Consider the following 22434-nt stretch of genomic DNA (forward strand, 5'->3'; position numbering starts at 1 on the left):
GCACTCTACTCCAGTTGATAAAGTTGTTTTCCACAGGGTTACAGGTTTACAGTTTTGAAACCACTATATATTTATATAATTAATAAACAATAAAATGGATGGCAGATGGTAGGAGACAGGTTTCTCACAGTTGGAGTAGAAGGTTACAAATAAGCAAGGGGAGGCTAGAATGATCCATGCAGTAATAGACTGTAGTTGGAGACACTAGTATAAATTCATGTTTAGCCTTATATAAATACAGATGGTTATATACAGAAATATTTATATTTCCACAAATACTTTATATATGTATGGGTATTATATACACATATATCTTTTTGCTATGTCAACTGAGAGGGCCTAGAAGCAATTTTATTTCAGCAGCAATGAGTGTGTCTAGCACCCAGGTCTTGTTTTTCTAACACCATTCTCCAACATAAGATACCAGGGCTACTTGGAGAAATGACTGATTCTAGGACTTGGGCAATATGAAAGATAAAGCTATAGCGTCTTGTAGTGCCAGAATGTAAGTAAATACTAAAAAAAAACCCTCCACAACACAATGGAAGCATGTCAAGTGAATACAGGAGCCAACTGAAAGCTCCCAATGACCAAAGCTGGAACAATTTGAGCAAAAACATGTAAAGTAGTATTGCGTTAATCCAAAGTAAAATAGTCATGAGCCTACATTGTTACAAATAAACTGAATATATAAATAGGTGGGGAAGAAGAGTCAAGTATCCTCTGCAGAGGGACTCCAAATAATTTTTGTCAATACTCTGCCTTCAAGGAGGTAATAATGCCCTACTCCTTAAGTGTGGGCTGCCAATAGTGACTTTATTCCAAAGAATACAGTATGGAAAGTGAAAAATAAAACTTAACCTTGGAGAAACCTGACAAACACTACTTCAGTCAGGTTACCAAGGATAAGAACAGTAGTAAATGTATTGACGGTATGTCCCCTTTATATGATGAGAATGGCATTTTACCTCTGTGGTCTTCTTCCCAAAACACATAATGCCTGTGTAATCACAAGACAAGCAAACCCAAGTTTTGGGACATTATACAAAATACCTGACCAATACTTCTCAAAAGTGTCAAGGTCATCAAAAAACAGGCAAAGTCTGAAAAGCTCTCACAGCTAAGTGGAGCCTATGGAGACATGACGACTAAATGTAACCTGAATGGGATCCTGGAACAGAAAAAGGACATTAGGGGAAATCTGAATAAAGTACATACTTTACTTAATAATATATCTATCAATATTGGTTAACTGTGACAAATCCACCCTGCTAATGTAAGATGTTAATAATAGGGGACAGTGCATATGGGATACTCTGTACTCTTCGTAATAATTCTGTAGATCTAAAACCATCCTAAAAGTTTATTTTAAAAAAATACTGTAAAGGCCGGGCGCGGTGGCTCAAGCTTGTAATCCCAGCACTTTGGGAGGCCGAGGCGGGCGGATCACAAGGTCAGGAGATCGAGACCACAGTGAAACCCCGTCTCTACTAAAAATACAAAAAATTAGCCGGGCGCGGTGGCGGGCGCCTGTAGTCCCAGCTACTCAGGAGGCTGAGGCAGGAGAATGGCGGGAACCCGGGAGGCGGAGCTTGCAGTGAGCCGAGATCGCGCCACTGCACTCCAGCCTGGGCAACAGCGTGAGACTCCGTCTCAAAAAAAAATAAATAAAATAAAATAAAAATAAAAATAAAAAAATACTGTAACGAAATAAAAAGCTACTCAAGAGCCAGGGGGAAAAATCACATAGGTAGATGGGTCTATTGAAATAGTAAAGCAGAGCTTAACAGAAATTTCCTGGAAGACAATTCGTAAGAAAAAAGGGTCAGCAGACTAGAGATTAACAAATGAGAATAGCACAGCATCTCGTCACTCAGCTTTTTCTCCTGGCTCAATCTCCACTATCTAAATCCGGTGGAACAACGGCTATATGCAAAAATACACACAAGTCAACAAAAAACATGGAAAGCAGTGTTTTGTAAAAACTTTATAAAATATCAAGGCCCAAGTGACAATTGGGTACTAACAACCTGAATTAGGATAACTCTATTGTAGGTAGAGACGGAATTCTCCACTTTTCTGTTGGGACATAGTGTTGCTTAGTCCATCATGGTCTCCAGCCCAGCAGCAGCAGCTACTGCCTTAGGAGGGTGCAGGATCCATGAGAAAGGGGCATACTACCTTTCAAGTATGGCATTACCCAGAAAGAGTGGCACCCATCTCTCAGCTGTCTGGACTTATTTCTGGGCACAGGTGAGACCTCCTTCAGCCCTCCCCAAGCGTCTGACTGGGTACTGGTTCTGCTAGTGCAAGGGGAGAGAGTAGGAGCCAGCCTAACACAGCTCACACACTCAATACCTCATTTGATCTTCTCCACATGTCTAGGCTAATTTTATCCCCGTTTCACAGATGTCAAGGCTGTCCCTTACAGCAATGGAGCTGTAATAACCATCGAGTTGACTCCTCCAGCTTCCAGTCCCAGAGGTAATGCAACTTTTACCCATCATTTTATGTCCTGACAACAAGAATTTTAAGTATATCCACTGTCTTTATAAGTTCACTGGGCAGTTCATTTGAATGCTTATTCAAATGAATGAAATTCAAATATTCACTGTTTTCCAATATTTTAACTTTTATTATTTTTATGATTAAGAAATCTGTTTTTAGGAGAAAAATGGACAGATGAACAAAAAAGTACAGAAAAAATCACGCACAGATAACCACTGTTAATCTTTTAGTTGACATAGCTTTCAGAATTGTTTTCTATACATAAATTACTAGGTATCTTTGTAGTTTTACAAAAATGTACTGATGCCATATGTTTGGTTCTGCAAGTTGTGTTTTTTAATTTTACAATGCACCATCAACATTCTTTCCATGTAACGGATGAAAATTTGCTACTAAGAACACCGCGTTGCAGTTGGGTCAAAAGGCTGCTAGTAACAGGAGGGATGCCTAAAGTAAAGTACTACCGTAGGGGTAAAGCACATGGCCTGGTAAATGCCTGCCAGGGACACTACACATAAGGAATGTCTTCAATGTCCCTTCGTGGGGCCCTGCAGCCACCCCTGAATTCCCTTGGGCCTCTAGGGTAGAAGGGGTCCTGTAAATTTCTTTGCATCCACAAAAACGCCCCCAATTTCTGTTTGCTTTTTCTCTTCTCATCCTGCACCTTAGCCATATTGTCAAATTCTCTTATCATGTCCTCATTGCTGAAATTCATATCGTGTATGGCCTCTTTATACTCCTTGAGGTAATGAGCCAGCCCCTTATTAGTTTTTCTTTTGGCTTTCCTGGGTACATCACCCTCAGCTGGGCGCTTTCCTGCAGCCCTTGTTTCACTCCCTGGCTCTCCTTGACTCTCTGGCTTTCCCTCTATCCCTGGTTTTCCCTCTCTCTCTGATCCTCCCTCCATCTCTGACTCTCCCTCCCTCTCTGACTTTCCTTCTTCTTTTGCCTTTCCCTCACTCTCCGGCTTTCCTTTATCCTTTAACATTTCCTCATCTCCTGTTTTGCCCTTGTTTTCTGTCTTTCCCTCGTTTTCCAACTTCTTGTCTTCCAGAGTACAAGCTACTTCTGGCTTTCTCTCGTCCTGTGGCTGTTCTTCATTTTTCATCTTTCCTTGGTTTGAAGCCATTCCTTCATTTTCATTGTAGAGTTTTTCCATGTCGAGATTTCCCCTCCTTTTCGTGCCCTGGGGGATGGGGGTGGAGGGAAGAGGAGACAAAGAGGAGACATGGGAGACTGAGTGCGTGGGATGAAATGCAGGTCTGGATAGTACTTGCATCTCACCCCTGATGAGGGTTCCCCTGAGCTGGCGGGGCCTCCAAGAGGGCCTTCTGCCCACCACGTAGCCTGCCACTCCTCCCACACACGTGAGCCAGCCATTGCCTGGCAGGCCCTGTCACTTTCTCTGCAGTGGTTCAGCCTGGTAAGGTGTGTGTTAATGTGGGTGGGGGGATGGGCGGGGGCCCCAATTCGGCTCTGGCCGGGCCCTCCACACTCTCAACCCTTGTGGGCCCCTGTCCATGCAGCCCCCTACTTTCACGGACCTGCGGGGATTCTGGACAGGTTGCTCCTCTTTTTCAGGCTTCGCAGAGCGCTGGGAACAACAGACGCGCAGACCTGCGGACAGACAGGAGACAGGGGTAGGGGCTGCGCGCTCAGCGGGCTCACAGGGACTCGGTTCCCTTTCCTGAGTCCAGGCCCTGCTCATCCAACGTTTTCCTCCCCTACCTCCCCCGCACCCCAGCCGCCATTTCTTTCCAGGCCTCGGGCACCAAACCAGGATGCTTTCCAAACTAATTTTGGGTCTCTGTGTCCTTCTTCCTCAGAGGCAACTCTCCTCCCCAGCCTCGCGGTCAACGTTTTTCTCTATGTACGGGAACGGCAGAGGGGGTTTACTTCCACTGTCTCACTACTGGGGCGTCCCCAGCCCACCATCTCCGGCTCCAAAATGGACGGAGGGCAGAAAAGAGGATGTGCCTGGAAAGCGAGCATGGATACTTGGAGGTGCTCGCCTTCCTCACCCTCTGCCCACTGCCTACGTGCTCCCCCTCAGCCACCTTTAGCCGTTTTCCCACCGCCATCTCTGTCCACACTCGGGCCAGCTTCCCTCGACTCGACCCGACCCCACCCCCAGCCTTTCCCGGTACTGTACCCGTTCCCCTTCCGCCATTCCAGTATTCCGCTGGCAGCGTGGAAGGCCCGCACACTGACCTGGAGGAAGCTGGACCAAGAATTAGGAGCCCAGGAACTGGAGCAGACGGGACCCAGCCGCGGGGACAGAGGGCGGGCACTCGGACCGGTGCCCACATCTGCGCCCAGGCAGATCACGTGAATGCCGCAGCACAGGAGTTCCACCGCCCCACGCCCCACGCCCCGCCTCCTAGCCAGCCGCTTCCAGCTACCCACCACCTCTCTCCAGCAGGTACCCTCTCACCTCCCTGGACCCTTTTGTCCTTTTCTTCTTGTTAAGAAATTAATCAAAGAAGGAATTTTAATGAAAATCGCAAAGTTGTTTTTTTTTTTTTTAATGAGTTGGGCGGTCCAGAGGAGGAGTCTTGATAATGTTGCTCTTAAATTCCACAGAAATAACGTAGACCCACCCGATAAAATCGTATAAATGTGAGCTCAAGTACTGTATAAAGAATAGAATATCGACTTTAGAAAAAACTTAATAAAAATTTTCCAAAATAAATGAAATTGTCCCTTTTTCCTGACATGTACAAACATAAATTTTCAAATGAATAAAAAAAGTTATATTTGAAGCAAAATAAAAACGATTAATTTATCTTAAGTGAGAAACTGAATATACAGAGACAATGACCAGACCACATACGAAAATAGAACTGAGACCCACAACCGTTGCTGCAAGCAGCTCAAGAAGCCAAAGTATAGCATCTGCAGAAATGTTCAGGACTTTAATCAATTTGCTAGCCTTTCTGGCCTTTTTAATTTTTTTGACCTGATGACAAACAAGAAAAACCCAAATATGAACCCATACTCAATCACATAGGATGCTTGCCTCTAGTTGGCCTGCCTCTAGCTTCCTCACGTCAACAACATCCAATCAGAGCATACTTGAAGTCTTTGTGTTTTTGTTTTCCGCTATAAAGCTTTCCCACTCCCCTGCCTGTCTTTGAATCTCTGCCAGATTCAAATGATGGTGGCTTGACTTCCTTGCTATAAAAAAGCTGTGAATAAGTAGCACTTGTTTGTTCTCTTATGGGTAGTCTCCGTTTATCTCCACATAAGCTTTTGGTGTGGAAGGCCTTTAAATATAGTCACGTGCCACTTAATAATGGGGATATGTTCTGAGAAATGCATCAGGCAATTTCGTGGTGGTGCGAACATCGTAGAGTGTGGTTATACAAACCTATATGGTATAGCCTACTACACTCCTAGGCTGTATACTATAGCCTGTCGTATTCTATGCTGTCTGTTGTCGTTGGCCAATCGATATGCAGTGTGACTATATAACAAAGAGACAAATGCTGATAGATTAGATTACATGAAAATTTTTAACAGATTTGTTGAAGGACTGGGGACACATGCACCCTCCCCTGCTCTTATTGAATATATTGGTGAAATTTTTCTGAAGATCAACTTTGTAAATTATTTAAAAATAAAAATATTGGCCAGGCACGGTGGCTTACACCTGTAATCCCAGTGCTTTAGGAGGCTGAGGCGGGTGGATCACCTGAGGTCAGGAGTTCAAAACCAGCCTGACCAGAATGGTGAAACCCCCTCTCTACTAAAAATACCAAAACTAGCTGGGCGTGGTGGCGGGTGCCTATAATCCCAGCTATTTCATAGGCTGAGGCAGGAGAATTGCTTGAACCCGGGAGGCAGAGGTTGCAGTGAGTCGAGATCATGCCATTGCACTCCAGCCAGGGGGAGAGAGTGAGATTTCATCTCAAAAAAAAAAATTAATATTTGATCTTTTGTGTCAGTAATTTCACTTTTTTTTTTTTTTTTTTTTTGAGACGGAGTCTTGCTCTGTCGCCCAGGCTGGAGTGCAGTGGCTGGATCTCGGCTCACTGTAAGCTCCGCCTCCCGGGTTTACACCATTCTCCTGCCTCAGCCTCTCGAGTAGCTGGGACTACAGGTGCCCGCCACCTCGCCCGGCTAGTTTTTTGTATTTTTTAGTAGAGACAGGGTTTCACCGTGTTAGCCAGGATGGTCTCGATCTCCTGACCTTGTGATCCGCCTGTCTCGGCCTCCCAAAGTGCTGGGATTACAGGCTTGAGCCACCGCGCCCGGCGTAATTTCACTTCTAATAGTTACCCACAATGATAATTTTCTTTCTTCAACTTTTATTTTAAGCTCAGGGGCACATGTGCAGGATGTGAAGGTTTGTTACATAGATAAACATGTGCCATGGTGGTTTGCTGTATAGATCATCCCATCACCTAGGTATTAAGCCTGGCAGCCACTAGCTATTCTTCCTTATGCTCTTCCTCCCTGCCCCCAACAGGCCCCTGTGTGTGTTGTTCCCTGACATGTGTCCATGTGTTCTCATCATTCAGCTCCCAGTGAGAACACACGGTGTTTGGTTTTCTGTTCCTGCATTAGTTTGCTGAGAATAGTGGCTTCTAGCTCCATCCATGTGCCTGAAAAGGACATGATCTTGTTCCTTTTTATGGCTGCATAGTATTCCATGGTGTATATGTACCACATTTTCTTAATCTAGTCTATCATTGATGGGCATTTCAGTTGATTCCGTATCTTTGCTATTGTGAATAGTGTTGCAGTGAACATACACGTGCATGTATCCTTGTAACAGAATGATTTATATTCCTTTGGGTATATAGCCGTAATGAGATTGCTCAGTCAAATGATATTTCTGCTTCTAGGTCTTTGAGGAATCGTCACAGTCTTCCACAGTGGTTGCTGATTTACACTCCCACCAACAGTGTAAAAGCATTTCTTTTTCTCTGCAACCTTGCCAGCATCTGTTGTTTTTTGACTTTTTAATAATAGCCATTCTGACTGGCTTGAGATGGTATCTCATTGTGGTTGTGATTTGCATTTCTCTAACTATCAGTGATGTTGAGCTTTTTTCATATGTTTTTTGGCCTCATGTATGTCTTCTTTTGGGAAGTGTCTGTTCATGTCCTTTGGTTACTTTTTAATGGGGTTGTTTTTTCTTGTAAATTTGTTTAAGCTTCTTGGAGGCTCTGGATATTAGACCTTTGTCAGATGGATAAATTGCAAAAATTTTATCCCATTCTGTAGGTTGTCTGTTCACTCTGATGAGTTTTGTTTGCTGCATAGAAGGTCGTTAGTTTAATTAGATCTCATTTGTCAATTTTTGCTTTTGTTGCAATTGTCTGTGCCTATGTCCTGTATGGTATTGCCTAGATTTTCTTCTAAGGTTTTTGTAGTTTTGGGTTTTACGTTTAAGTCTTTAATCCATCTCGAGTTAATATTTGTATATGGTATAAGGAAGGGGTCCAGTTTCAATTCTCTGCATATGGCTAGCCATTTCTCCCAGCACTATTTATTAAATAGGGAATCCTTTCCCCATTGCTAGTTTTTGTCAGATTTATTGAAGATCAGATGGTTGTAGGTGTGTGGTCTTATTTATGAGTTCTCTATTATGTTCCATTAGTCTATGTGTCCATTCTTGTACCAGTACCATGCTGTTTTATTTACTGTAACCTTGTAGTATAGTTAGAAATCAAGTAGTGTGATGCCTCCAACTTTGTTTTTTTGCTTAGGATTGTCTTGGCTATTTGGGCCCCTTTTTTGGTTCCATATGAGTTTTAAAATAGTTTTTTTCAGTTCTGTGAAGAATGTCAATGGTAGTTTAATGGAAATAGCATTGAATCTATAAAGTACCTTGGGCAGTATGACCATTTTCATGATATTGATTCTTCCTATCCACGAGAATGAAATGTTTTCCATTTGTTTGGGTCCTCACTGAAATCCTCTCTGATTTCTTTTAGTAGTGGTTTTTAGTTCTCCTTGAAGAGGTCCTTCACTTCCCTTGTTAGCTGTATTCCTAGGAATTTTATTCTTTTTGTAGCAATTGTGAATGGAAGTTCATTCATGATTTGACTCTCAGCTTGCATGTTGTTGGTATATAGGAATGCTAGTGATATTTGCACATTGATTTTATATCCTGAGCCTTTGCTGAAGTTGCTTATCAGCTTAAGAAGCTTTTGGGCTGAGATAATGGTGTTTTCTAGATATAGGAGAATTTCATCTGCAAACAAAGATAATTTGACTACCTTTCTTCCTATTTGAATACCCTTTATTTCTTTCTTTTGCCTGATTGTCCTGGTCAGAACTTCCAATACTATGTTGAATAGGGGTGGTGAGAGAGAGCATCCTTGTCTTGTGCTGGTTTTCAAGGGAAATGCCTCCAGCTTTTGCCCATTCTGTATGATATTGACTGTGGGTTTGTCATATGTGGGTGTTATTATTTTGAGGTATGTTCCTTCAATATGTAGTTTATTGAGAATTTTTAACATGAAGGGATATTGAATTTTATCAAAGGGTTTTTCTACATCTATTGAGATAATCATGTGGTTTTTGTCTTTAGTGCTGTTTATATGATTAATCACATTTATTGATTTGTGTATGTTTAACCAACCTTTCATCTCGGGAATGAAGCCAACTTGATCGTGATGGATAAGTTTTTGATGTGCTGCTGGATTTGATTTGCCAGTATTTTGTAGAGGATTTTTGCATCAATGTTCATCAAGGATATTTATCTGAAGTTTTCTTTTTTTGTTGTATCTCTGCCAGATTTTGGTATCAGGATGATGCTGGCCTCTTAATATGAATTAGGGAGGAGTCTTTCCTTTTCAATTTTTTGGGAATAGTTTCAATAGAAACTATTCCAGCTGTTCTTTGTACCTCTGGTAAAATTCAGCTGTGAATCTGTCTGGTCCTGGGCTTTTTTGTTGTTGTTAGTAGGCTATTTATTACTGCCTCAATTTCAGAACTTGTTATTGGCCTATTCAGGAATTCAATTTCTTCCTGTTTCAGTCTTGGGAGGCTGTACGTGTCCAGGAATTTATCCATTTCTTTTAGGTTTTCCAGTTTATGTGCATAAAGGTGTTTATAGTATTCTCTGATGGTTTTTATATTTCTGTGGGGTCAGTGGTGATATCCCCCTATCATTTCTGATTGTGTTTATTTGATTTTTTCTCTTTTCTTCATTAGTCTGGCTAGCAGTCTATCTATTTTATTAATTTTTTCCAAAAACCAGCTCCTAGATTCATTGATTTTTTTGAAGGGTTTTTCATATCTCTATCTCCTTTAGTTCAGCTATCATTTTGGCTATTTCTTGTCTTCTGCTAGCTTTAGGGTTTGTTTGCTCTTGGTTCTCTAGCTCTTTTAGTTGTGATGTTAGGTTGTTAACTTCATATCTTTCTAGCTTTTTGATGTACCCACAGAGATAATTAAGGCAGTGCTAAAATAGTCTTATATTTAAAATGTTCACTTTGGGAAGCCAAGGTGGGCAGATTGCTTGAGCCCAGGAGTTTGAGACCAGCCTGGGCAACATGGCAAAACCCTGTTTCTGCAAAAATTACAACATTTAGCCCAGTGTGGTGGCACACACCAGTAGTCCCAGCTACTTGGGAGGCTGAGGTGGGAGAATTGATTGATTGCTCTTGGGAGATAGAGGCTGCAGTGAGCTGTGACTGTGCCACTGCATTCCAGCCTCAGTGAAAGAGCCAGACCCTGTCTCAAAAAATTTATGTTAAAAGATTCCCATAGCAATTATTTATTGAACACTTATTATTTGTTTGTATTGTAACTACAGTAGTGATTCCATTGGCTTAGTTTATAATTTTTAAAAAATGGAACAGCACAAATGTACATCATTACAGATTTAGTTACATAATCTTCTTAGTATACCTGCTTAATCTGGTTATCTTTGGGTGTTTGGTTTATAAAAATAATTAATCCTTATATATTGGGCACTTAATACACAGTAAAAATAATTCTTTATTAACTGTTCATCCCAATTGATAGTGACACTACTATGTGTGGTGGGACACAAAGGACAGCCACAAGTATGTGATGTTGCCCTCTAGAGATGCGACTTACGTTAGCAGCACTGTGCTAGCTACCTTGTCTTATCTGGCGTGCTATTTCATTTATCTCTGGTGGGGCAATTCACACTTCAAGGAAGAAGAATGACTTATAAGGCTACAATTTTAACCAATATAGTACTGAAATAAGCACAGTAAGAGAAATAAAACAAGAAAGCCCACTAACACACCCAAGTATACAAGTTTTTAGTGTGTGATAGGGAAACATTTCTGATCAGTAGTAAAAAATAGGCTATTATAGAAACCATATTTGTGTAATTAGTTAAATATTTGAGGGAAAATTAAGAGCTTTATTTTCTGACATACATTCAGATATCTTCAGGGTAGGCAAGAGACATGAAATAAAAGGCATCCAGGTTGAAAGGAAAGAAGTAAAACTATCTATTTGCAGGTGATGTGATCTTGTATATAGAACATCCCAAAGAATCCACTGAAGAACTGTGAGAACTAACAAATGAGTTCAGTGATGCAGCTGAATATATGATTGATATACAAAAGTTAATTGTATTTTATATACTAGCAATGAACTATTCAAAGAGGAAAGTAAGAAAACAATTCCACTTAAAATAGCATAAAGATAATAAAACACTTAGAAATAAATTCAATAAAAGATCTAAGACTTGTACACCAAAAACTAAAAAAAATTGTTGAAAGAAATAAAAGAATACCTAAATAAATGGAAAAACATTCTATATTTATAGATCGGAAGACTTAATATTTCCAAAATTGATCCATAGAATCAATGTAATCTCTATCAAAATCTTATCTGGCTTCTTTGCAGAAATTGGTAAGCTGGTCCCAAAATCGACATGAAAATTCAGGAAACCCAGAATATACAAAACAATATTTAAAAAGAAGGAAAACATTGGAGGTCTCACACTTCCAGATTTCTATCAAGGCAGTGTGGTACTGGCATAAGGACATATAGATCAATGGAATATAATTAAGAGTCCAGAAATAAACCCTCATACCTACAGTCGTGCCAAGAAAATTCAACTATGAAAGAATAGTTTTTTTAACAAATGGTGCTGAGACAAATGGATATCTACCTTCAAAAAAATGAATTTGGGCCTCTTTCTCACACCATCTACAAAACTTACTTCAAAATAGATTAGAGTCCTAATTGTAAGAGCTAAAACTATCAAATTCTTAGAAGAAAACTTAGGTGTAATTCTTTATGACCTTGGATTAGGCAATGGTTCTTCAGATATGACAACAAAAGCTCAAGAAACAAAAGAACTATAGATAAATGGGACCTCATCAAAATGCAGAATTTTTATGATTCAAAGGACATCATCAGGAAAGTGAGAAGACAACTAACAGACTAGGAAAAATTTTTGCGAGTAATGTATCTGATAAGGGACTTGTATCTATAATATATAGAAATACTTACAACTAAATAATTTTAAAAACCCAATTTTAAAATGGGCAAAGGATCTGAATAGGTATTTCTCCAAAGAAAATATACGAATGGCCAATAAATACATGAAAATGTGCCCAACATCATTAGCCATCAGGAAAATGCAAATCAAAGCCATAATGAGATACTACTTTATACCTACTAGGATGGATATAATAAACAAGAAATATAATGACAAGTATTTGCAAAAAATGTAGAAAAATTTGAACCATCACATACTATAGGGGGGAACATCAAATGGCACACTACTGTGGAAAACAATTGGGCAGTTCCTCAAAATGTTAAACATGGCATTACCATATGACTCAACAATTCCACTCCTAAGTATATCCCCAAGGCAAATGGAACAATATGCTGACACAAAACTTGAATATGTATGTTCCTGGCAGCATTATTCATTATAGTTAGAAAGTAGAAATATTCTTAAATACCTATCACTCAATGAATAGATAGATAAAATACGGTATATCTGTACAATGGAATATTATTTGGCAAAAGAAATGGAAAAAGAAATGGAACAAAGTGCTGATACATGCTAAAACGTGAATGAACCTTGAAAACTTTGTGCCAAGTGAAATAATCCAGTCACAAATTATTACATATTGTATGAGTCCATTAATATGCAACATTTAGAATTGGTATATCCATAGAGACAGAAGGTAAATTAGTGGTAGCCTAGGGCTGGGGGTGGGAAATTGAAGGGAAGATGGTATTGACTGCTAATGGGCATGAGATTTCTTTGTGATGATGGTTGCACAACTCTGTGAGTATACTAAAAAACCATTTGATTATGTACCCTAAATAGGCGAATTATATGGCACGAGAATTATATCTCAATAAAGCTGTGATAAAAATCTGTCATAATATTGATTATTTCAAAGTATTATATATGCAGATTTTCACTATAATGGATTGAATTAAAGTCACATAATTTTTCTCTATTATGCATGTTTTAATATTTATATGTTAGTACCTTTCCTTGATTATTTTATTTAGATTTATTCTAAAAACTTGAATTAATGGATCAAAAGTTATGAGAATTTTAAGATTTCTTGATATATGTAGCTAAATGTTTACTAGGTTGTTAATTATAAAAAATACAGAAAATCAAACATATATAATGTAGAGGGTGGGGTTGTATGCTATATTTTATTAAATTTTTCTATGCATATTTCATATACAATTTGTATATTTAATGAAATTGTACTGTATATACTGTTCTGCTACTTGATTCTTTCACTTAAAACTGTATCTTCAGAACATTCCCACGTCAGTCTACATTTTAGTGGTTGCATAATATTCTACTCTTCACAGTTACCAAAATTTATTTAATCAATTCCCCATTGATTAGCATTAGAAATGTTCCATATTTTTACTGTTAACAACATTGATCTATTGAATATCTATATGCATATTGCATCCATTTATTTACCTGAGGAAGAGATTTAATTTCCAAAGTTGTTATGTCCCACTGCACATATGATGTGTGACCTTTCCATTCTTCCCATTGACAGATGTGGACTTTGTCTCTTTTGAATTTGGGAGGCTTGTGACTACTTTGATCTGTATAGTACAGTGTAAATCACTTTGTGTGACTTTTAAGGTTAGGTAAAAAAGCCCCACAAGGTTATCTGCCTGGCATTTTTGGAACATTCACTCTTGGAGAAGCAGCTGCCATGTAACAATTCTTCCTACCCTGAATCCACCATGCTGAAAAGGCCATATATATGCTCTTTAGTTGACAGCTCCAGCTGTGTTGTAATCCAAAAGCTAGCAATAACTGCCATCCCTGTTAGTGAGCCCTCTTGGATTTCCATCCCAATCCAGCTTTAAGATGATTGCTGTCCTAGCTGACATATTTTATTGATTGATTGATTGAATGAGACAGAGTCTCGCTCTGTCACCCAGACTGGAGTGCAGTGGTGCAATATCAGCTCACTGCAACCTCTGCCTCCGGGTTCAAATGATTCTCCTTCCTCAGCCTCCTGAGTAGCTGGGATTACAGGTGCATGCCACCACACCAGGCTAATTTTTGTATTTTTAGTAGAGACGGGGTTTCGCTATGTTGGTCAGGCTGGTCTCAAACTCCTGACCTCAGGTGATCTACTCACCCTGGCCTCCCAAAACGCTGGGATTACAGGTGTGAGCCACGGTGGCTAGCCTCCAGCTGACATCTTGACTTCAACATCATGAGAGTCCCAAAATAAGAACCTAGCAGCTGAACACTTCTTGAATATAAATGGTTAAATTTTGGAGTAATTTGTTACACAGCAATACTAACCTTAATAATCTGTATAAAGGCCGGGCGCGGTGGCTCAAGCCTGTAATCCCAGCACTTTGGGAGGCCGAGACGGGCGGATCACGAGGTCAGGAGATCGAGACCATCCTGGCTAACACCGTGAAACCCCGTCTCTACTAAAAATACAAAAAACTAGCCGGGCGAGGTGGCGGGCGCCTGTAGTCCCAGCTACTCCGGAGGCTGAGGCAGGAGAATGGCCTAAACCCGGGAGGCGGAGCTTGCAGTGAGCTGAGATCCGGCCACTGCACTCCAGCCCGGGCTACAGAGCAAGACTCCGTCTCAAAAAAAAAAAAATAAAAAAATAAAAAAAATAAAAATAATAATAATCTGTATAAAATATGAAATAATACTAGGAGTAAAATAAATCATAAATAGCCCACAAAGCCTAAAATATTTACTATCTGGCCCTTTATGGAAAAAGTTCGTCAGCCCATGTCTTAGACCAAAGGAAACAATTTAACCTCAACCACCACAACAATTGTCATCATTGAGATGTGATGTTGAGTGACTACTAACATAGATGCATATCAGGGTACAGGTATCATTCTATTCATTTGTGGGGGTAACTCAAAATCCATGTAATTTTTTATGTTTTATTTTTGAGACAGAGTCTCACTGTTGCCCAGGCTGGAGTGCGGTGGCATCATCTCGGCTCACTGCAACCTCTGCCTCCTGGGTTCCAGCAATTCTTGTGCCTCAGCCCCCTGAGTAGCTGGGATCACAGGCGTGTGCCACCACACCTGGCTAATTTTTGTATTTTAGTACAGATGGGGTTTCACTATGTTGGACAGGCTGGTCTTGAACACCTGACTTCAAGTGATCCACCTGCCTCGACCTTCCAAAATGCTGGGATTACAGGTATGAGCCACCGCACCCGGCCAAAATACATATAATTTTAAAGTTACAAAAGTATTATCCTGTGTAATTTTGGAACAACCAATACTTGAGTACTGGAAACTCATATCTAAAAGTTGATAACATGGCATAGTGGAAAGAATATAGAATTCCGACTTAGTATTTACTTTAGAAAAGTAACCTCTTCTAGGCCCAGGGGTTAGCCCATCTGTGAAATGGGAGTATAGTAGTTGAAAGACAAATAATGTGGAGAGTTGGTAAGGATACAGAGCAACGAGAACCCACATATACATTCTGGCTGGAACTATGAATTGAAAAAGCACTTTGAAAAACTGTCAGTATTTACTAAGGTTAAACATTCATGTATGCTCTGACTCAGCAGTTGCACTCCTGGTATATATGCAACAGAAATGAGTTTTTATGTCCACCAAAAGATGTGAACAAGATTGATCATTAAGTACAAAACATAAAGCAATGCAAATGTTCATCAACATAAGAATAGTGTTATAGTCCTATAATGCATTACAACACAGAAATGAAAATGAACAAATTACAGCTTCAAGCAACATGGGATAAAAACACATATATAGCACTGATACTTCCATTGTAATCCCTCTATCACCCTCCTGTCTACAAAGCCACATACCTATGGAGTTGAAAATGGGTTCAGGTTTGAGGCCACAAGAAGAAATTCAAAGACAGTGAAAAGCAGAAGCAGCTCCTGGAATTCAGCATGATTGCTGATATCCCCAGTTGTTGGAGTTTGTTAAGAGAAAAATGTGCTTACACATTTTAATTTGAATTAATTACCCAAGTGAATATTGAGGGAGATCAAGCAAATCAACATAGCATTTAGGTTTTATTTTAACGTATTTCTTGTCAAGCAGGTTAATGTAGAGGGGCACAGTTTCTATGAGTCTCTGATAGGCTCAAACACTCAGTCTAATGCCATGTCTGATAGAGCAGATGCTGGAGTGAAATTCAGGAGATCGTCCTGGGTTCTGGTGTCACACCTAACCCAAAACCTACCCGGCCATGGGTAAGGTCCTTCAGCTTTGTGGGAAGATCCCATCTGGGAAAGGACTCTCAGTTACTAGAAGGGACAGAATTCACTATTCACAATTATTTTAACAAGTGCAATGACTATGCATATTATTTATTCTTAAAACAAGATTGCTGATAGTGCATGACAAAATATCTGGTCAAGTATCAGGTCCACCCAAAGCCATATGGTCCCTGCCTAGTTTCAACCTCCAAAGGCTGATGTTGTTCGCACTTACCTCTGTGTGGGAAGATCTTGGAAGCAGAGGTAGTTAAATTATGGATGGGTTTTGGTATTACTTAGTAATGGTAGAAGCCGTGAGGGGCAGGGCTGGCCTATCACATCTCTCAGATGGACCACAGGTCAGCATGCAAGGACTGGACTGATGACCCACTAAAGAGAAGTCTGGGTGCTCTCATGTTCCCCTAATGTCCTCCTCAGGGACTGGGCAAAACCTGCCTATGACCCTAGATTTGTTTTTAAAGTCCCTCAAAATAAAGGGAAAGAGTGGCTACTTTTTCAAACCTTCTCCTCCTCACACCATCCTTATTCTCCCCTTGTCCAGTAGTAACAGGCCAGGATCAAAGAGAAGGTGGGCAGTAAGGGGCCAGGAATAAGGACCAAACCCATTGTATTGGTGGCTGCACTGGGAGCTGGGATTTCATCCTTCTGAGTTGACGTCGTGGGTTTTATTTTCAGGCATATGTGCTTGGAAGTGAAAAAAATAAGATAACATTCATTTAGCTTGTGTGTGTGTGTGTGTGTGTGTGACATTATTTTTCTTAATCAGTTGCCATATGCTATGGTTTGAATGTTTGCGTCTACTCCAAAATTCATGTCGAAACTTAATATCCAATGTAATGGTATTAAGAGGTGGAGGCCCTAGCAGGTGATTAGGCTATGAGGGCTCTGCCCTCATGAACAGGATAAGCGACTTTATAAAAGGGCTGGAGGGAACTGCCTAGGCCCCTTTCGTCCCTACACTTTCCTCCAAATGAGGATGCAGCAACAAGATGCTTTCTTGGAAGCAGAACCTGATCCCTCAACTAGATACCAAACTTGCTGGTGCCCCCTGAATTGTGAGAAATAACTTTCTGTTCCTTATAAATTACCCAATCTCAGGTATTTAGCAGCATAAATGGACTAACATGATGTATGAGGCAAGAATTATGTCCACGACTACTAGCCCTGAATTTATATCCTTAAATCTCCATGAATGGAAGCAAAAGATTAGACAATAAAGCAACCAAACCTAAGCAAAGAGCCACACCAGTTTCCTCTTCAACATTCAAGACTGAACATCCCAGGAAGGCTCTTATTGGTTCAGCAGGGTCACTTCCCCATACTCTGGGCCAATAGCTCAGGGGCTGCGGGTCCTACATTGGCTGACCCAGCAGAGAGTGGGGTATGAGCTGCACTCACTGAATGCTCACATCATCCAAATCTTGCATAATTGCAGCTCATTAAGATTTGTGATTTTTAAAAAGACTTTTGACTGGGAAAGAACAGAATTGAATAAACCTCAATGAAATAGAATAAAAATTTCAGAGTCCAGAGAGCTTGGCAAGGGGATTGGATTGTTTCTTGAAGTTTTTGATATATATTTCTGTGCTTTTTGTTTGTTTTCATTATGTATTAACGTGGATTCAAAAAAAGCTTGTGATATTTTTATTCCAGTAACACTGTTTCCCCAGGAGTCCTGCTTATAGTACATTATTTACAGCAGTTAAAGCTGTTTCCCGTAGTCTTTTTTTTTTTTTTTAACAAAGAATTAGAGCACTCTTGTTCACTTAATCTCCTTGTTCGTGCACCCATCAGGTTAATAATCAGATGTACTCATTGCCCCATCTAGCCTTTCAGCATCAAGCCCTGTTTTTTTCTCTACTTACCAGATTCATCTGTCTCAATCACCCCTGCATTCTCAGCCAAATTATAACGCATTTTTAATGTTCTTTCACTAATGTTTCTATTTACTTTCTGAATTTACAAGAGGAAAATGGCAAAAACACTATAACTGTCTTCATGGATATGATATATTAAAAATGCCTTTTTGCATAATACAATGTATATGAGACCAATATGCTAGAATAATTTTGGTAAAACATTTGTATGGCATGCTGACAGACACTGGCATTTTGAAGCAGCATGATATAAATTAAGTGACTTAATGAAATGTTTTTTTTACAAATATGTCCACAGCTCTTTCTCTGAAAGAGAAAGCCTTTCTTTTCAAGCCACACATGGCTCTGAAAAGAGCCTTGGTTTTCCAAAATGTCGTTCCAAATGTGTAAGTCAATCATGTGGTGCCTCTTTGGGCAGTTTACTTGCAGATGATTTTATTGTAGTTTTTCCAGGTCTCCTCTGCAGTAAAATCCTTTTTTAAGTCCTTTTATAAGATTTTTTCTAATACACTAAATCATGATAAATAACAGTCTTGATGAGAGGGCTCAATTTTTCTGAATCCTGACTCTAATGATGGTAATGCTAGTATTTGCCATGAAACAAACATTGTATAACTCATTATATTAGCAAAGGAAGTTAAATCATGTACTGAGATTAACTGAAGATTACCCTTTTTTCCTTTAACATCATAAGGTGAATCATACTTGTATTTTACTGGAACGTCTTTATATTTTTGGATGAACCCTGCTTTGTCCCTTTGTGTTCATCATTAACTATGATGCCATATATAATTGCTAATATTTTATGTAGGATTTTATATTCTTGTTTATAAATGTCACTGGTCAGAACTCCTTTTAGCATATTTTCTTTACATCAAAATGATATTTTTTCCCTTCATAATCTGACACTATTCCATTAAGAGAAAAAAACACCTGTTCCTTAGTGGTTTGACATGAAATACTTTTGGAAGCCTGGCCTTTTGGGATGGTAGCTCATTGGTGACCTCGATTTCTTCCATTCTTCTTAGTCCTTAAATCTCTTTTGTGGGGAGGAGAGTGGGTTTAGTTTCTGTAATTTATGTTTTCCACAAATTTATGCATTCAATCAACATTTTCAGTTGTATTATCATAGATATTTGAAAGAGATATTATTTCCATTGAATAATATTTCCTACATTATTTCTCTCTTTTCCCTAAGGAGGTTAGTTAGATGTTTAGTAACTTTTTTCAGCCAAGAACACTGATATTTATCCACAAATTATACAGTTTAAAGTATGTTTCTGGGACTTAAGTATTGTCAAGAAAGTGATTTTTAACTTGTTTAATGCTTATGAATATTTTACATGTTAATAAATATTCCTGGTTTTTTGTGTGTTGTTTGGAGACCATAGTTTTGTCATCTTTCCTTGAGTCACTGAGGTTTTTGATCAGAATTAGAGGCAGTGGTTTGTTAGCCAGATCTCTTGTTTTCCACGAGCTCCTCTCCCATGTGGGAGGATTCTTGCTCAAACCACAGTGGCTTAGCCTAAGGTGACATTAGATTCTGGGTTAGTGGACAAATAGCCCAAACATGGCCAGCATCATTCCTCTGGCATCACGGACCTGGGTTATGGAGATCAGAATCACTCAACAAGTTGAAGCTGAAATTGTTACAGTTTAGCTGCTGTAGATGGTATCTTCAAAGTGCTCCTGGTGGAGCCTACAGGAAGCTTTCAGTGAGACTGACCATTTCATGCCTTCTCATTGGACTGTACCACATAGAACTATCGAATCATATTTGCCATTGTGTGGTTTATTGGCAGGGTTTCCTCGAATTACATTTCATCTAATTAGAAATTGTGTGTGTACCCAGTACTTCATTTGAATACAGGGCCTATACATGGGCACCACCCTGTCACCAACCAGTATCTCTTTCATTCCAAGGTACTGAAAACAATGTCTGTCATGGCTGAGCATCCTTCTAAATCTTACTTTAACATAAAGGGCTTTAAGAAAGTCATTTCCAAAACACAGAAGGGGAAGATGTGAAAAGAGATGCTGCAGAGACAGTTGAGTAACTGTCTATATTTACATCTATGTTTACAGGGTTCTGAAGCAATTTCATCCTTATATCAGCACTACATTAAATTCCTTGGGCATCATGAATGATTTTCTTATTGACATCTTTGAGCACATCACCACCAAGGCTGGCTGCCTGGTTGCTACACTGAGTGCTCCACTATCACCTCCAGAGACATCCAGATCACCCGAGCCCGATGCTGTCTGGGGATATCCACAAGCACACTGTATTCAAAACCAAAGGTAAGAACCATGTTCCAGTAACGTTGAATCTACTTTAGTTCTTGAAGTGTGATGTCCTGCTAATTTTAAAACATCTTATTTTTTTGCTACAACAAACTAAATATTATCAATTTTAGTTTAATATATCTATGGTCCAATTTGTTTAAAAAATAAAATAGTGGGTTATACTTAATAATGTTGCATTATACCACTTTACTAATGAGTCAGTTCTTTTAGTTATTTTTGTAGGTCAGCCATTCATTGGACCTGTAAGATGTTATCTACATTTTTCATTCCCATTCCCTCACAAATATATGCTGAAATTTTCCAGAGATACCTTATATATTATATCCAACAGATTAATTGCAGGAACATATATAAGAATTCAGCAGACTTCCATTAGAATAAATATTAAAGAGATTTTCAAATAAAAAAGTCCATCTCCTTATGACTTGTTTTAGAAAACACATTTTTCATATAAATTTACAATGTAAGTTTACAGGATGTGATGGATATTTTATTGTAAGTTTAAAATGAATTAATATAAATATATTAAAAATTTCTGTTTTACTATTTAATATAATAAATATTAACAGATATGACTACATGAAATTGTAAAGCTTCATTATTTTTAAACTGAAAATAGCCTCTTTCTCAGGGGTTTTGCCACAAGAGAGGAAGGCCATTCTTTTCCATACTTTCATCATACAAAATTCATTTGCATATTTATAGACTGGAATTATTTCCATTTCTTTAAGTAACTAAAAGCGTACAGAGCTATAAAATTGCTCCTATAGAATCAGAATCAAACAACCCAGAAGGGTGTACTATAGCTAACACACAATTTTCCTTTGAAGAACATTTTTTCCTATAGCTTTTCTATTTTTGATAAACATTAATTTCAAAGTATGGTTATTCTTGACCACAAAATAAGGCTGAACTCATTAGATTTGGCTTGTTTATTTACACAGATACAGCAGAAATCCTAATTTACTATATAGTCCTTCTTTAGTATTCATTGCTAAGAGTTTTCATAATGATGATCACATTGGACTTTTTTACTGTATTAAAAAATATATATAACATAAAATTTACCATATAAATAATTTTTGGTGTACAGTTTAGTGACATTAAATATATTCACATTGTTGTGCAACTGTTATCACCATCTGTCTCCAGACTTTTTCATCTTCCCAAACTGAAGCTGTACCCATTAAACGACAACCTCCCATTCCCCCCACAACCCCAGTCCCTCGTAACCACCATTCTACTTTCTGTCTCTATGAATTTGACTATTCTAGGTACCCCATATAAATGGAATCATACAATATTTGTTTTTTGTGTCTGACTTATATCACTTAGCATAATGTCTTCAAGGTTCATCGATGTTATAGCATGTATCAGAATTCTATTCCTTTCTAAGGTTAAATAATATTCCACTGTATGTCTATATCACATTTTATTTATTTATTCATCCCTTGGTGGACACTTGTGTTGTTTCCATCTTTTGGCTATTGTGAATAATGCTGTTATTGACCATTGGCATACAATATCTATTCACGCTCCTGTTTTCAATTCTTTTGGGTATGTACTTAAAGTGGAATTAATGGATCATATATTAATTATATGTTTAATTTTTTGAGGAATTGCCGTGCTATTTTCCACAGTGGCTGTACCATTCTACATTTCCATCAACAATGCACAAGGGTTCCAGTTTCTCTGCATCCTTGCCAATACTTGTTATTTTCTGTTTTTATTTTTGTTTTTTCTCATATAGTAGCCATCCTAATGGATGTGAAGTGGTATCTCATTGTGTGGTTTGGTTTGCATTTCCTTACTAATTAGTGGTGTTGAGCATCTTTTCGTGTACTTATTGGCAATCTGTATATCTCCTTTGGAGTAATAGTCATTCAGGTCCTTTGCCGAGTTTTTAATTGGATTTTTTTTTATTGTTGAGTTGTAGGAGTTCTTTATATATTCTAAATATTAGTCCCTTATGAGATATATGATTTGCAAATATTTTCTCCCATTGCATGGACTGCATTTTCACCATGTTGATAGTA

The 22434-nt window shown here is 38.9% G+C and overlaps 2 protein-coding genes across 5 annotated transcripts; one reads left to right on the top strand and one right to left on the bottom strand.

Moving 5' to 3' along the window:
* Window positions 1-2821: 2821 nt before the first annotated feature.
* Window positions 2822-3667, bottom strand: LOC105499784 (transcription elongation factor A like 4). Its single transcript, XM_011772584.3, has one exon. It carries the CDS (start codon window positions 3665-3667, stop codon window positions 3017-3019), a length of 651 nt encoding a protein of 216 aa, XP_011770886.1. The 3' UTR covers window positions 2822-3016.
* Window positions 3668-3693: 26 nt separating this feature from the next.
* On the top strand, window positions 3694-20856 carry LOC105499800 (uncharacterized). Of its 4 annotated transcripts, none has more exons than XM_071088924.1 (3): window positions 3694-4148; window positions 4335-4930; window positions 20177-20856. In XM_071088924.1, the coding sequence occupies exons 1-3, from the start codon at window positions 3961-3963 to the stop codon at window positions 20182-20184; spliced, it is 792 nt and encodes a 263-aa protein (XP_070945025.1). In that variant the 5' UTR covers window positions 3694-3960; the 3' UTR covers window positions 20185-20856. The 4 variants fall into 4 exon arrangements, with proteins under 4 accessions (XP_070945025.1, XP_070945027.1, XP_070945024.1 ...); XM_071088926.1 differs by lacking the exon at window positions 20177-20856 and having other exon boundaries at window positions 4335-4512; window positions 4684-6317; XM_071088923.1 differs by lacking the exon at window positions 20177-20856 and having other exon boundaries at window positions 4335-6318.
* The last annotated feature ends 1578 nt before the right edge of the window (window positions 20857-22434 follow it).

The sequence above is a fragment of the Macaca nemestrina genome, chromosome X (genome assembly GCF_043159975.1).
Source record: "Macaca nemestrina isolate mMacNem1 chromosome X, mMacNem.hap1, whole genome shotgun sequence".
In the NCBI taxonomy this organism is placed as follows: domain Eukaryota; kingdom Metazoa; phylum Chordata; class Mammalia; order Primates; family Cercopithecidae; genus Macaca; species Macaca nemestrina.

Coding starts and splice junctions, on each gene's coding strand:
- LOC105499800 (XM_071088923.1), top strand. CDS start 3,961: ATGGGCGGGGGCCCCAATTCGGCTCTGGCCGGGCCCTCCACACTCTCA. Junction 4,149..4,334: donor CGGACAGACAGGAGACAGGG/GTAGGGGCTGCG, acceptor CTTCTTCCTCAG/AGGCAACTCTCCTCCCCAGC.
- LOC105499784 (XM_011772584.3), bottom strand. CDS start 3,667: ATGGAAAAACTCTACAATGAAAATGAAGGAATGGCTTCAAACCAAGGA.